Raw genomic sequence first — 17003 nt, forward strand, 5'->3', positions numbered from 1 at the left:
CTCTCCTATTGTTCTCAGAGCTGGATTATGTCGCTACGGATTAAATCGGCGTCAGGTTCGCGTGCAGCGGCGGACGTCACGGCGAACCAATTTACCTCTCACGGCTACATAGTGTAGACGAGATAAACGTTTAAACAATAGAATAAAGCATAACCAACTATTATAACTAACCAATTAGTGGTTAGCTTTGAATCTGCTATCCTCGCTATTTTATTTCGGTGTCCTGAAATATATATCAAACGGAAAATGGGTCATTCTTCAATCTTGTCATCTTCATACCTTAAATTACCTCTTTAGTGCTCGAATTACGTTAGGAAAGATTGTGAGAGATCTTTAATAGAATTTCAAGCTTTATTTTTTAACGGTTTCATATTGGCAGACCACAATTCATCTACTAACTATACTGGTCAGCTCACTTCGGGAAACGTTAGTCGTAATACCATAAGTCTATAATATTGTTCCATAAATTTGTCACTTTGGGGAATATTTTACTGAGAGTTAGTAACCGAGTGACGTCATCACAAGAAGCAAATCTTCCAATATCGACAGTAGCGTAGCCAGGATTTTGTTTCGGGGGGGGGGGGGGCACACCATTGAAAAAAAAGTAAAAAAATAAAAATATTTGTACGTACGACCATACGTTTCGGGGGGGCATGTGCCCCCCCCCTGGCTACGCCACTGAATATCGAGGCTCTGTCAAAGGCTACGTGTGACGCGTTAGTATTAAGCAGATGCAAAACGGCGACGAAGCCCGTAATGCAGTCTGTCTTGTGAATAGCTCTCAGTAAAACGTTTGCCTGTGAAGAATAGGAAGTGTCACACTTATGTAACAAAAATATTATACACTTATGGTAATAACTATATCCATTTTTAGCCTCACCATTCTTGTTGAGGAGGAATTGTAAGCTTCACCCCTCTTGTTAATGAGGGATTGTTAGCCTCACTTGTTATAGAGGAATTGAAGCTGTTATTTTCACTCTTACAGTGTTATGTGTAATTAACGATGTCGTTAGCGGTGAGCTGGCTCCAAAAGGACTTTAGTGAAAGGTCGATTGCTCCTCAACGGCACTCAATAGAAATGTAATTTATTCGTCCTTCGATTGGTATTATTTCCCTCTGTATAACTACGCCAAAGCAGCACCGTTGTTATTAATCGTAGTAGTTTTCGCCCCCAAAAACGAAAGTTACTTTTAAGTCGGGGATTGCACATCAACGGCACTCGATAAGAACTTTATTGAAACGTCGTTTTCCCACAAAGATCATCCGATTATTCACGAAGATCACGCGTGGTTACGCAATTAGCGAATCACGTGAATGTCTCATATTTGGACTGATTATAAACTCTGTTTGGGACTCTTTGGTATGAAATTTTATGCCGGGTGAATGTTTAAGGTCGGACTCTATTCTATGATGAGTACTTCGAACCGCAAATTTTGGAACTATTGCAATTGAGTAGTCTAATTCTATACGATTTTTTTAACAGAGTGAATGTTCTATATTGAGCTGTGATTATTTATTATGTTTATTATTTTTTTGGTATGTCTTTTTGTACAGGGTGAATGTAATATGTCGGAATGTATTCCTAACAAATCAGCGGGATTGTGTGTAAGGAAATGTCCGTGACATCTTGTTCATGTACTCCATAAGGTATATTTCGAGACATCGGCTCTCGGACTAACTTGCAACTAGGAACGTTCTTTTCTCTCTCTCTTTCTCACGTGTTGCCGAAAAATTTTGTAAAACCAATTATATAATTATATTGATAGGAAAATTTTAAATATTTCTAGAAATGTTATTTAGAATTTTTTTCGGTTTAGCGCCCCATATGTATTTAATAAGTCGTTTTTGGTTTTAATAAAAAGTTTTTTACCCATGAAACCTTTTCGTTACTGTATTCTTTTTTATTTAATAAGTCACGAGACAGCGCGATTTGAAAGAGCAATAAAAACCTCACGAACGGCGATAGTTCTACCGTTCGGGTTTCGCGCTAAAATTATAGGAAATAGTTACTTTTTAGGTTGTTTTTTATAATTAATAGGAAGCCCAATCCCATCGACGACGGGCCCAGTCCCATCGACGACGGGCCCAGTCTCATCGACGACGGGCCCAATTCCATCGACGACGGGCCCAATCCTATCTACGACGGGCCCAATCCCATCGACGACGGGCCCAATCCCATCGACGACGGGCCCAATCCCATCGACGACGGGCCCAATCCCATCGACGACGGCCCAATCCCTATCGACGACGGGCCAATCCCCATCGACGACGGGCCAATCCCCATCGACGACGGACCAAGTCCCATCGACGACGGGCATGTTTAATTTTTTTATTTTTCCGATTTGCGCAAAATTTTCCGGAAAATTAACAACTCTAGAATGAAACATGAGTAGCTTTGCGTTCCTGACATGACATTTCAAGATGTCAAGTTGACACCCAAAATGTATTTATTTATATTTAAAGAGAATGTCTTTGTCAAGACGGTTTTTAAATTCGGCTTTGTTAATTGTGTGTATGCAAAGTTTCAATACATTCGATCGCGTAAAAACGGACTCCACTTAATTCGCGATTTAGGGAGCTTCACTGGCTTCGCTCCAATAAACAATTATAATAATAACACAAGTTCATTAAGGTAAGAGTCTCCAACCGCCGTTTCGTCATAGACGAGTCCAGTCTTACGCCTCCGTAAATTGGAGAGTCGAAAGCTCCATCTACTGAAATTACTGCCAATCCGAAATTTAATTTGAAATTTACCCTTTAGCGCTTCCAATCGATTCGATTCTCAGTTGCGTTATCTGACCTGAAGAAAAAATACGTCATATCAAATTATTTGATATGGGTCAAAAAGCAAGTTAGATACATAAACCCGAAACTAATCTGAATTCACCGACAGAAAGAAAAGTAGCAGATTTCAGATGGCTCTTCCTATTAAATTAATAATAATAATAATAATTATTATAATCAGCTAGGCTAATACCCAAGGCACAACCTAAAGACATTAATTCAGGTGGCCGGGTTACAATGCGTAGAAGGGTGGTGGCAAGACCTTCATGCCACGCGAGCCAACAGCTCCCTACTCTCACTATTACCGTTAACCTCAACAAGTTTTTATTAAGTCAGATAACTGTTCAGATAACGGAATCTGGTCAGATAAATTATGGCAAATGAATTCAGATCAGTTACTTTGGGATAATGAATTAGATACAATTTTAAATCAGATTTCTGTGTGGAATATTAGATATTTATATGATATCTTCAGATATCAAAGAATTACGGCATCAATAACCTGATAGCCGCCGTTGAAGTTGAATAATTATACCTTAATGACATCCTGATAATAATCACAATAGTTTATAATATTAATAAACGTAATTTATTATAAATTCTACAAAATTCAAATGTTATTGTAGAAAAACACAACGTTAGTTAACAAGATTTATTATACCGACCTAAATGTAACAAAAATCCAAAAGCTTCATATTTTTTATGCATTTCAACTTTCATTCATACATCTAGAAACTAAAATAACGTTTACAATAGTAAAGAAACAAGCGAACTGTTTCAGCGTCTATACAAGTTACCATACTCGTTTTCATTAAATAATTATTTCTGGCCAATAAATCGCTACACATTTATATTACAAAATAATAATACAAGTTCATGAATATAGCCAAAAGTGTATAATATAACTTTTACTAAAGAAGTACGTGTATCTATTTGGGCTATAAAAATGAAATATGTACCGTCAAAGGCTTAAGGCAGTTTTCGCATCAATCTGAGGAAGCACACTCCGCCTAGCGACGTAAAATGTAAATTTGCGGTAAATAGATATTTACCGAATTTAAAAAAAAAATTCCCCGACGTAATGGTTCTAAAAAGCATGAAATTGTCTTCCAAAAATTAATTTTAAAAATGAGATAATAACATTAGCACCCAAAATGTGTTAATGGATGAAGTAGAGAGCGTGGACTTTATTGATTTTTAAGTACTCCATAGAAACGCTAACTCCATCTATGATTTCAAACTTAAAAGGACGAAAGGAAAAAAAACAGAGTATATAGTCCATCCCAATTTAGCTTTATGCTCTATATGGATAACATCATTCGGTACTTTTTAGTATTTTAAATTATACCAACTAAATTATCAGTTGCAGCCTTAGAAAGAGAAAATAGCTTTTAAACAATATGCAGCTGGCTTTATTAAATATTCCACAAATAATAATTAAAGTCTTTGGCCAATATACTAGAAAGGTTCCCTGTAAGAAAGCAACCAATATTGTAATTGACACGTTTTAGGTAAATTTGCATCCCTTACAAACATTTATTTTAGATTTTCTATAAAATAAATTTCCTGAACAGTGTTCCATTTTTATATATCCATAGTAAAACGTCGAAATTTCTAGGTTTTTATAAATTCCTATAGATTAAAGACGGAAATTCTATAATAAATAAATATATATAGTTTCCAAATACATAAAAACGATTTGTAATAGGCTTTTTTCTAGTAATATATTAAGATGGACACTTCTCATTAAGATATATTATATACTCTTGTTATTATGAAATATCAATTATCGTACATATAGCTTATCTAGTTATAGCAGTAATAGAGAGACATAATTAAGAAAATTAAGTACGACCCTTTAGGTATGATTTGATTTAAAATGAAATTGGGTCATCCAGGATGAAATGTCCTCGGCACGTAAACTCGCTTCCAAAGAAAATAACCGGGAAAGTTTCCTTCTGTGGAGAAGATTTCATAAATTTGGCAACGCGTTTTACTTGTCTTGACTAGGTACAGAATTTAATCTGAGCGATGATTTAAAATTTCCTATACGTTGTTATTCTGGGATCGCGAAGCGCAGCCCGTTTTTCGCGAGTTGATTTCTATAGCCGTCTCAATGACGTGATTGCCGAGGTAGAAATCGGTGGCCACGATGTTGGACAGGTATCCCCAGTCGCCTTTGAACCAAGCGCTGATGTTGCGGTTAATTTTATCAGCCAGAAACCGCAAGCCTTCCTTGGGTCTCAAGAAGATGGAAGCGGAAGTGGGCGTTAACTCGGCCATGGACGCCCACAGCATGCTGGGAATTCTAGACGAGAAGACGCGTTGGAAGTACGCCTTTAACGCTTCCGGTTCCTGTTCGTCGCCCCATTTCTGTTTTATTTCCGGCCAAAATAGTTCGTGTCCGAGTCGGGCTCGGCTGTAGTATCCTACCAGGACCCTTTTACCACTGTCCAGTAGCTCGTCCACCGTCGCGGAGTAGCCCATTCGGTTGGGTATCATCCATTGACCCAGTTCAGTCACTAGGGTGCTCATCAACTCGCTGTGAATGGAATCGTTCTTGAAACCGACGGGGAACCGATGAAAATCCAGAATGATTATTTCGTCTTGGGTCGCCGATAAGAAACGCTTCACAGCGTCGATTACTTTGGACAGCGGGTTGTTGGTGCGGAAGAAAGAATGGTTGATCCAGAACTTCTCTCTGGAGCTTTCGTAGTGAGCGACGCGGAGATCCACGTGGCGAATCCCGAAGCAGAACTGCGTGAAGATGTCGTCGTCTTGGGAGAACATGTATCTATCCACCACGTTCTCGCTCTTTCTGCCCAAGTACGGCGAGTAACTTCCGGAGTCGTGAGTTCCTGGTATGATCAAACTGGTCAAATTGGATTTGCCAATGTATTTTCGGATGTCGGCCATCCAGGTAGGTCGAGCGCGGACGCAAGTGACGGCCAACAAATTCAGCCCCGATTTCAAATAGGCCCCCCAGTAACCCAAACAGTTCGAAGTTAGATTGGTCTCGTCGAAGTTGATGACCGGAAATTGAATGTTGGAACGGAAGTAGCCGTCTTTCAAGCCGTCCACTCGTTGACTGTCGATCGGATCGCTGACTGATTCGGTCGGATCGTGATCGAAGATGGCCACGACATCTCCAGGGCTATTGTTAATGTTGTACCAGTTGAGTTCCAATTGTCTTTGGGTAATCTGTCCACTTATGGAGGTATTGGCCAAAGAACTGACCGTGAAGTATAATTCCGGTCTCAATTTCGAACCGCAGTAGAGTTCTAGTCAGAATGGAAAACTGTTAGATGAATGACAAGAGTGTACGCGCTGATATTATCAGAAGTATATTTTACATATCTTATGAGAAGTATTCATCGGACTATCTTGCTAATGAACCTTCGCAGGCTTCAATTGATTTTTATAAAAACTTTTCGAAATAAAAAAAAATTATGGTTTATAGACTTTATGAAAATTAATTTCTACGTTTTATATCGTTAAGCCTTCAAACTGCTGCGAATTTACAGGCTTCATTTTTATAGGCTAGATTCATACTTCTCTCGTTAGATATGTTAAATACTTCTGAAGTTAGTGCTAGTGGTACCATCGTCTACTATAAACGTCTCGTCTGTAGGGCTGACCGCTCGTAATCTGTTCCACTGTATCCTGCAGAACAGGACGAAAAGGACCAGAATCATGTTGCTACTCTTGGTCAAGTACATTTTGGGTATGTTCTGTATCCTGGGAAAGAAAAAAAATAATATTATATTCGTATGTTGTTACACTAGCTTATGAATTACAATAAAACGTGCAGTGGAGAACGCGAAGAACGTGCCTAATTTAAGAGTCAAGCTGGAAATAATTCTTCACTTTTCTTGCTAACGCCACCCTGCAATTTTGTTTTTATGGTGGAATTATTTTACCCTAATTAGTTAATAAAATCTCTCGTGTAATAGTGAAATTACAAATTAACTACCCTTATAAATTTACTTTCATTTCCATGGTCGAAATTAACTAATTATGTTATCTCCTGTACAGCCTGGTTTAGCCAGTATTGTGTGACTTATCAAATTTAAACCATTAAGCACGTACTTTTTAAGACTACAAAGTACAAATAAATGTAATGGTATAAACTTTGTCCCCTACAATCCCTGAAGCAATTACATTTTACAACTATATATTAGACGCATCTGTGGCGCTAGTTTAGAACGATAGTAGAAACACCCAATTCTTCTATTAGAGGAAGCGAGCCCGCCCTGAAGAGGTTTTCTCTTTTGAAACCTTTATTGTTTCATATTTGGTGTTTATTTTTTAAATGCACCCTTAATTAACATATAAACAAGAATATCCGAGCTATAAATAAATTATTTTCATTATAGTTAGAAAATTTGTTCAAATATAATTTCTTAATAATGAGGTACGTGGTTTTAGATTCACGAAAGTTGTTCTAGTAGATATGAGAAACTTAAGCACTACCCAAGCGGGGATACTTTAAATGGAAAATGTCCTCATAAACCTCTGTATTTAACACTACGTATAACACGTGGTTAGAAGAATAAGGGGAGGGAATTATGTGTTGCCCCAAATTCCTGAAAGGTTATAAAAATTTATTGAATATGATAAACATGAAGTTAATAAGACCGTTTTATTTATAAATAAAATAAACCGCAGTACTTCGGAAGAATACGCCTTCGAGGGTTTTAATTTTTGGTCCGCCCCGAAGCCATATTCTCATTATTTTGTCGAAGTACCGCGTTTTCCTTAATAAATGGCCTGATGAGGAACTGCGGTTTTAACAAGTTTTAAATAAAACTTAAAATTTTAGTCAAGAAATATCGCGTCTCTTTTAATTATTAAATCGTTTAACATAGTAATAGCCATGACTGTAAAAATGTAAATATAAATAATGTTAGTTTTGTAGACTTCAGACTAGCAATCCTGTTTATTAGTAATAAGAGGTAACCATAGGCCAAATAATGATCAATCCAGGACTTGACTCTATGCGAAAAACCCGTCCTATAGCGCTAACACCCAACCACTATTGCCCCCTATTTAAAAAAAACGCGCGATCCCGGACCCACGTCATTTTGAGGTAAATTTTATAGGAATAGTTTTCCAAAATAATACACGTAGTCGTCGTAGTAAATATCTTGGAATATTTATTCACAGCTATCATATTGAGTAAGTTATTATTAAAGTAAGTACTTATTTTTATACATACTAAGTTCATAATTAGTATAATATAATTATATAATATTAAACATATACTGTCCTAGAGTGGTTAAAATTAATATAAAAATGAGGGGCCAAACATGGCAAGATTTTCGAATTACAACCGCCACTTATTTCCGAATTCCGACTAAGTCAACACTAGATGGCGTTCGGGAAACAGGAAATTTCTGCTTGATTTTGCTCTAAATTTTTTTTGGTACCCGTTTTTCCCCGCTACTAAAATGGCCGCCTGTATTTTTTAGTGGACGACCGATTTAGTACGCGTGAAGGTACCAGAGTCATGTCCTGGATTTATTATTATTTGGCCCATGCACAAACTAAAACTAGGACGTGTGCTTCAAGCGCGTCGTAACCAATGAGATTTTCTTTGAGGGGGATTTTGAGCAACGCTAAAATTCACCTCAACACACTGAACATAGTAATTATCCCAAAGTAATAAATACAGTTTCGAAATTCGAAAATGGTCAAGTTTTGCTCGCGATATTCAGCGTAAAGTTCGTAAATTTCGAGATCTTTGTTAAGCCTAGGAACAACAAACACAAGGAGAACGCAGCTAGACTTTAAACATGCTAACGCAATGTTATGTACAAATTTCATTGGACGAACGTTTACACTGAACTTTTTACGGAATGGGGGAAGACAATTTCGTAATTTCCCACTCCGACGCGACGGCACCAGGCGCTAAAGCGTCTAACCAATGAAAATTGTACACAAACAAATTCTGTGTTTGTTGCTCCTAGGTTAAACAAACAATAAAACTGTCTGCTTAAACGATTAAACATGACGGCCGTCCTGAAGGACTCTTTCCCTTGGTATTTGTTTACTCGCAATTTTTCTACAATACAAATCAACTCAAAAGGACTATACTATTTAGCAAACTTATGTATTTAGTGATCAATGAGCTCCTGATTTCACTTTTATCATATGTTTATCATAATTTTCACGTAATTGTGTTATTTCCGCGTACATAATGTTTACTGACAAGGAGACTACCCGTGGTGGTTATCACCGTTTTTGTTGAAACTCGGGGGTTAGGTAGACCTTATGGTAGTATGAAAATTCCCAAAGGGAAAAGTTGCTATGGGCTTTAGTTTTACCATGGCAACCGAAAATGTTTTTGATCTCTCAAACCAAAAAATCTCCATTTAAAAAAGAATGGGATTTTATCAGTTTCCCAATTAAAAATAAAATTTTACCCAAAATTGGTAAATTTTTACATTTTGGGTATGTTTTGAAAATTTAAATTTTTTAAGAATTTTTGAAGAATTTTCTGAGGTGAAACCGAGAAAATCCCATGCTAGTTTAAATGGAGATTTTTTTGTTTTCAGAGCTCAAAAACATTTTCGGTTGCCATGGGAAAACTAAAGCCCATTGCACCTTTCCCATTTCGAAATTTTCATACTACCATAAGGTCTACCTAACCCCCGAGTTTCAACAAAATCGGTGATAACCACAACAGGTGAGAGTCATTTCTAAAATGACCGCACATTTATCACTCGGTAATAATTGCAACTAACTGACACACTTCTGAAACTTAATAATGGCCTATATGTAGAGGAGTACTTACTTCTCTCGTAAGTAAAGTATTATGTACTTCCGCTATTACCTATTCTTATTTAAACCCGTAAATAGAAATGAAAATAGTTTACCTGAGTCAATAAAGCGGCTTCTATCTCCGACCCACCTGTCGAGGTATGATGTTAATCTACAAACCGTTGGGCCTTAATTCCGTTAGTTTCGTCAGAGAATTTCCAGACCAATAATCGTTATTTCCCGGAGATATATGGCGACACTGCTATGTATACAGCTGTATTGTTTTTTTTTGTTGCCCGCCTGACAAATTTACTACAATGATGTAAAATTGGAACAATGGCCAACACTTTCAATAAAAACGAAAGTGAACTGAACGAGTGAAACCGACTGAGCTCGTGCGTTTAATGACCCCCTGCGGAACTATTTTGAATTTCCCGAAAAGTTTCCTTATTGATCGAAGGTTACTCTACACGCGCAAAGATAGCTTTCTGTTTTGTTCAGCCTCCACACGAAGCCCTATCTTTTTCCTGAACACGATTTGAAGCCCTAAATGATCGTGGAATTTAAACTAGCAGAGTCGTTCGTGTTATCGGCAAAGAAATCCGATTATACCCGTAACCACTTTGAATTCAACCGTTTTCTATACTCTTGAAATAATAATCAAAATTCTTCAAGGATTTCTTTCTCAGATAACGAAACGTGTCGGTATCTCCAGAAGTATATTATACGTATAAGTGTCCATCTACATGTAGGTCATTAAAATGGCTCGAGGCAGATTCTAATGAACTCAGATTTCACGAATTTTATGTATTATTCAGGAGTTACGATTAAAGGCCTATAATAAACCCATAAGTAGGGATATATCGGCCGATTTGCCAGTTCTCTCCCCACTAGTTTGAGGGGTTTCCCCCGAGTTCTTCGGTTTCCCCTTCCATAAAAACTTGTAGAAATTTACGTTAATAGTTAGTGTAGGGAGCTGTTGGCTCGCGTGAAATGTAGGGCTTGCTACCACCCTCCAACGCATTGTAACCCGGCCACCTGTTTAAAGGCATAATAAGTCGCTAGATGACTTGGGCCTATGGTGGTGCCTTTGGATATTAGCCTAGCTGATTATTATTATTATTATTGGCCGATACCGGTATTAGAAAAATATTTTCCGAAAAAAATTTAAAAATAAGAAAATTCTCGATTAACTAACTAATGATAATATTTAATTTGATTGGCCGCGCCACGTACGCTAGACTTCAGAGGCTAGATCATACCTTTTTTAAACAGGGGGTTACGAGTGTAAACAAATACAAAACAACGATATGGGATTTGTGATAGAAAATATGTATCACGTAAAATGAAAAGAAACATTATTCGGATATGCTCTTGCAAACCTTTTTTCATTAAAAATGAAAATGGTATGACAGTGTACTGAACACTCTTTTACAATGATCTTATCATATACACTACTGTTATGATAGATAACTTTGTTAATATCGGCCGATATATTGTCCGATATTACCGCCGATATATCGGCTGTACCGATATCGGTGCATCCCTACCCATAAGTGGGGGATAAAGTATCTAACCATGGACAGCAAATTAAGAGGACAGGTTTTCTATACCCTTTCACAGTACATTTTATTTCTCCCCGCGTATCAATCAGCTCGAGAGACTCCGAGGGAGTATTGCAAGGTTGTTTGTACCAACTGATCTTACAATTTCAAAATGGCAATCTAATGCGGTTGATATTGTTACTTAATTTTTTGCGCTTTATATTTTAGTAATTTTTAATTTTGGTTTTTTAATTCAATAAAAACTATCAACTGATATTTAGTATATCATATTTAATCTATAAAAACGTGAAAAAATACCTTTTGGCGTAAGAATGTACTTCGTGTTTATCTTTTTTCTTTTTTCGAACAGTATCGTCCACTCTTAGCGATACTTGTTTTTTTTTTTTTTCAAATAACCTTGGCCAACTCCCTTAGTGTGATTGGTTTACGGGGCTAAAAACCAGGCTTTTTACCGATCCTCTAAAATCTACTATCCATAATCTAACTAAATGCTTTCCTTGCGCGTGCGCGCTAAATGTTTCTTTTCGCGACCGAAAACTATCGCAACACCACCTTTGGTTCGCCATTGAAAGCTAGATAGGTTGTGGCTAAAGTAGACGCTATTAGTTTTTCCTCATAGTTTTTTGTAAATTTGACTTTATAAATAATGATACTTGCGTTTTAATATATTATTTATTATTTTTTTGCTTATATTTTGATAAGTTTATTTAAGAAAAAATACAGTAAAATCTGCTACTAGATCGAATAATATTCCGGTTTTCCAGACTACCAAAAAACTAAACTCACTATTCTATGTCGGAGTTATAAATTGTATAATGAAATAGCTAGACATAAAACTTATCATTATCAATTAAAAGGTATTTCAAAAAAACTTTATTTGAGTATTAGATTTTTTGTTAAAAATATTTAAATTTCATAACTCTGTTGTTTTTGTAATAATATAATTGTTAAAGATTGGAAGAATAAAACAAGTATACAGGAGTTGCGGAGAGCGGCGAAAACGGTTTCGTCAGTGACCGTGAACTCGCGCGAGACGGAGGGGTTCAAACGCGACTAGCGCCAACTGCATTCGGGATTTTGCAACTATTCTCATTTTATAACATTGTTTTCGCGTCGTCTGGTTGGTTTTGAAACATTTCAAAATTCTTTGCGCCTTTTTCCAAAATGACTCGTATTTGTTTCGAGGAATAAAACAAACCAGACGACGCAAAAACAATGCTAAAAAATGGGAATAGTTGCAAAATTCCGAATGCAGTTGGCGCTAGTCGCGTTTGAACCCCTCCGTCTCGCGCGAGTTCACGGTCACTGACGAAACCGTTTTCGCCGCTCTCCGCAACTCCTGTATACTTGTTTTATTCCTCCAAGGTTAAAGAGGGCTATAATTTGCTTAAAGAGTTAGCCCTCTAAACTCTGTTTTAATAAAACAATTGAATTTAATTGAATTGAATGATCCAAGTTTTCAAGACCAACAAAGACAATTTCGTTCATATAGATCAGCCCGTTTTCGTGAAGTGATTTCTAAATATTACACATTTTTCAACAAGGAAATGGGATTTTATTAAAAAATTCTTATTCAATTCACGACTTAAAATGTAAAAATTACCGTATTGTTGACATTTCATTTATAACCCGTATTTTCCTGGATGTAATAGTTGTTAAAAAGTAACTGTAATTATGTATTTCACCCACACTATTTTTTCTTACGAAATGTATTTTGAAATGGAAGGTGGATGCTTCTCCTTGGGGTATATATTATTAACTTATGGTTTGACCGAATTCATTATTATGTAATTTTTTATTTATCAATAACGTGGTAAATGTAGATTTGGGTACATTTGTTCGAATTTCATTCGTCCGAACGGTGGTACAAATGTCCGAATGCCAGAAAACAGGATCGTATGTCCGAAAACGTATTTCATTTGCCCGAAAAATGTATCACACCTATTGTTGGTGATTTAGTCGTTCAGTTTATGTTAACTTTACTGGCGAATTTCATTTGTTCGTTTTTCCTAAAATATCCACAACATTCAACGCAATTCCCACTAACTATATAGGCCAAAGGAAAAATGGACATAATAGGATAAAATGATTAGACATTATAAAAAACAGCAAAAAGAAATACTAATTTAGCAACAGAATTCGGACAATTGATGCTACCGATTCGGACGAATGAAACAAACAAGTTGTCCAATTCGAACAATTGAAACATTTGTTATTTCGGCGGGTCGGATGATTGAAATTCGAACAAATGTACCTACCCCGTAAATGTATAAAGAGTGCGCAGTTCTAATATGAAAATTATAGAACATTTACATTGCAATTACCCTTAGGAATATTCACTATAGAACTTCTATTGAATTATCCACAATTTATATAATTTCTATGGTAATTTGGTTATTAGCTATAGATGATTATTATTATTATTATAGAACACCTTTGACGTACTATAGATCTCTATAGAAAGTCTATAGTAATATCTCTAATTTATATAACATATAATTTGGTATTTTTTATACATTAATATTTATAAAACTGTCTATGGTATATAGGAAATCATATTCATTCTATAGAGCTCCATAAGATGTCGTAGAAATTCTATAGATCAATCCATAATTTACGTAATTTCTATATTAATTTGTGTAATTTGTCTGCGAAAATATTATTTATAGAAAACCTTATTAAATCTATAGATTTTCATAAGATGTCGTAGACATTCTATAGAATTATCCATAATATACGTAATTTCTATAGAAATTTGGTAATTTGTCCGCGCAAATATTATTTATAGAAAACCATAGTAAAAACAAATATAATTTTTTTTGAATTTCTATAAGATATCCAACAAAATCTATAAAAATAGTTATGAAAGGAGAGGGTAACGGATACAAAAATCCTAGAAAAGCGTAACGACCTACCATTCGAATGAAATAATGAGATTTCCGAGTCGCTCCGAATGATGGGAATAGGTCGTGGACTGACGTCACGAGCCCAATAGAAATCAGGCGTGCTTGAAGCGAGCCAACTACATCGCCATTACCGCTTGTCTGGAAAGCGTATTAGCCAGCTTCTGGTTATCTATAGCGAGGGACCTTTAGCTTCCGATTGAAACGATCAGCTAGCTCGCAGTCTCCATCATGGATGGCGTCTCTCGCGCTTCCTCCTGGGCGCCGCTCTCCGCCTCAACACCAGGATCGATGACAACACTATCGCGGCTCTCTACGCTTTCCTTTACTCTCCAAACTATATACAGACTAATACCAGCTCCCCCTTACAAATCCTTTCTAGAGACATTTTTGTAAAGCGGTTTTATAGAATGTTAAAGGGAGCATCACCTTTTTAGGAATTTGGGGCACTACAAAATTCCCTTCCCTCATTTTACTAACCACGTGTTATACGTAGTGTGAATTATTACGGCTTAAGTTTCTCATATCTACTAGAACAACTTTCGTATATCTAAAAGCTACCAAATATAGCGAGGTATCAAAATGGGAATTTCCAATCCAAAAATGGGATAAAAGGAATTTTTTGTTAGATGAAATTATCGCCAGAGGGAAATTTTATATATTAAATGTGGAAGCCCTGGCAAAAACGCCACGACGCGACGGTGAACGTCAAAGCGGAAAATTTCCGTTAGGCCTAATGTAATATTTTTGCGTCGACTCTCATCGTTGTCGCGTTTTTGCCCTAGTGAAAACCCACCTTTTGCAGATACATTTTTACAAAGGTCTTTAGAATATTTAGTGAAGATTTTAGAGATTGTCTTTAGCAAATGGATTTTTTTTCTAAATTATGTATTTAAATTATATTTAGAAAAGTTTAAGATGTGTCTATAGATTCTGCTTATCCAGAATTTATCTGCTGAAATGGCCACTGGGTGCGATTTTGCGCAAACGCTTTGCCTCGCCTCGACTCAAACTATTCGCCACCACAGATTCGGAGTCATAGGGTTACTCTTCTTACCTTACTACGAAATAATGGAACAGGGGGAAAAAACACGTAAGCCTTGGTCACACGACGTACTAAATCGATTAAACACTGAGTTTAAAACTAATTATGGAAAACGGTTCGATGCTAGTTTATTCGAAGTTCACACGGCCTTACATAACAACTAGAATTAGTTTTTATGGCGTGCTTGTTTTTTTAATAAAGTAGGATACACGACGAAAAAGTATAAGCATAGACTTCATGTACCCTGGTTTATCGCAAACATAACCACAAAAAGATTCTGAAACCAGCACAGGCAACCGAGTTTTCAACAGGTATTTTCGCTACTCATTTTGATCAGATGACGACTCAATTAGGTATTTAACTAGATAGTTAGTGGGCTCTAGTTGTAGTGTGACCATGTCTCTAGTAACACAATCAATATAGTAACCGGAGCTACAGGCTCAGGCCCGTAGCCAGCGAGGGGGTCTGAGGGGGCCCAGCCACCTCTAAAAGTATATGTGCCCCCTAAAATATCATTGTGCCCCTAGATAAATATAAAAGTAAGTAAACAAAATCAATAAAAAAATATCCTATTCACATATTATATTTAGTTAAGTCTAACTGCCCAAACTATATTATTTACTTTCGTGTATCTTGCTTTACTATATTAATATCACTTCCACCATTTGAAGTTGAAAGTTTTAGCTGTAGCAGAAACAATAATATGGCACGTAATCATGTACAAATATTGATTGGACTATAAGATTAATTTTATGTAGTACTGTAGTCTATATGCTATTATATGTTGTCGTCGTGTATTTAGTTTTACCCAAGTACACTAAATTACCAACTGCAGCTTATTTCACTTTGTTCCCTCCGTGCAGGTGGCTCAGAACAATAGAACATTCTCAATTTGTTCTCAGCTTACACCGTTTTAGTTACTCTGTACACTCTTATACGCGCCTCCCAAATCGACCGCCATTACATTACAGTCTACGGGGAGGGTGATGAAAAACCTGTTTTAGGGGGATGAAATTTCTGCGGTAGAGCGTTTGCTCGTCGGTTGCCTGTACGATAATGGCGGCGCCCAGTAAACGTTTCTAAAAAGAGTGTATAGACTCGCATGAGATTAATCAAGTCATTGTAAGTCCAAGTATGCATACATTTGTGGTAAAAACCCAAAGAAATAAAGACCAAACTTCAATTAACGTTTTATATAAATTTAATTTATATCTATTTATCCACTTGTTCTAATGTCAAACGTCAGTGTGGCCCGTGTGGACCCTTAAGCTCATTCGAAAGTAGTCATAGTCTCATAGGTCTTAGGAAATAAATTGATTTTTAAGAGTGCCCCCTTATGGATTTGCCGGGCCCCTTCAACCAAACATCCTGGCTACGCGCTTGTATGGAATTGTACGCCGATTACGGGGAGTGATCAGACCCTAGACGCGTTAGTTGTTTAACAAAATCTTCTTTGGATTAATTATCTTTCACCAACGATAACATAGATGATAGACCTCGTATCCTAGATTCGATATCACTTCCTCGCGGGCAGTAAATATCGTTTACCCACTTCCAGCCGGAACTCCGACAAAATTAGCTCAATGGTTACCATGGAGACCAACTACAGCAACTGATGCAGCCCCATTTTTAGAAGGTTTTTTTGGTGCCGGAAGTGGGTAATCGCTTCGTTACAAAACCGTCATTCAGAAAGCTCTCCGAGGTCTATATTATCAACCCTAAGTTTGAAACCCGCATAGCGCCCTTTGTACCACCACTGGACGGGCGAAAAAGAAGAAATCAGGCGATAGTATCGGCACCTGGTAGAGATAAATTGAAGCTTCTTCCTTACCCCTTTCTCTCTCTACGCACCCCTCTCTTACTAAAGCAGCTGGCATCATGCATTGCGAGACGCGTTAGGTTTCTCTTTTCCGCCACCGGGTGGATTTAGCGCTGTACTTTCGA

The 17003-nt window shown here is 36.9% G+C and overlaps 1 protein-coding gene across 2 annotated transcripts; it reads right to left on the reverse strand.

The window, feature by feature from the left end:
* Positions 1-3447: 3447 nt before the first annotated feature.
* On the reverse strand, positions 3448-14236 carry LOC149927019 (PI-PLC X domain-containing protein 1-like). Of its 2 annotated transcripts, none has more exons than XM_090158390.1 (3): positions 14027-14236; positions 6386-6522; positions 3448-6065 (listed from the first exon to the last, which is right to left on the reverse strand). In XM_090158390.1, exons 2-3 carry the CDS (start codon positions 6501-6503, stop codon positions 4831-4833), a joined length of 1353 nt encoding a protein of 450 aa, XP_090014516.1. In that variant the 5' UTR covers positions 6504-6522; positions 14027-14236; the 3' UTR covers positions 3448-4830. The 2 variants fall into 2 exon arrangements, with proteins under 2 accessions (XP_090014516.1, XP_090014517.1); XM_090158391.1 differs by lacking the exon at positions 14027-14236 and adding an exon at positions 9663-9959.
* Positions 14237-17003: the final 2767 nt, after the last annotated feature.

The sequence above is a fragment of the Leiobunum rupestre genome, chromosome 9 (genome assembly GCF_980474605.1).
Source record: "Leiobunum rupestre chromosome 9, qqLeiRupe1.1.hap1, whole genome shotgun sequence".
In the NCBI taxonomy this organism is placed as follows: Eukaryota; Metazoa; Arthropoda; class Arachnida; order Opiliones; family Sclerosomatidae; genus Leiobunum; species Leiobunum rupestre.

Bases quoted from the DNA above. Each gene is read 5' to 3' on its own strand.
- LOC149927019 (XM_090158390.1), bottom strand. From the start codon at position 6,503: ATGTACTTGACCAAGAGTAGCAACATGATTCTGGTCCTTTTCGTCCTG. The intron at 6,066-6,385 runs GTACCACTAGCA...CATTCTGACTAG, and splicing joins GACGTTTATAGTAGACGATG to AACTCTACTGCGGTTCGAAA.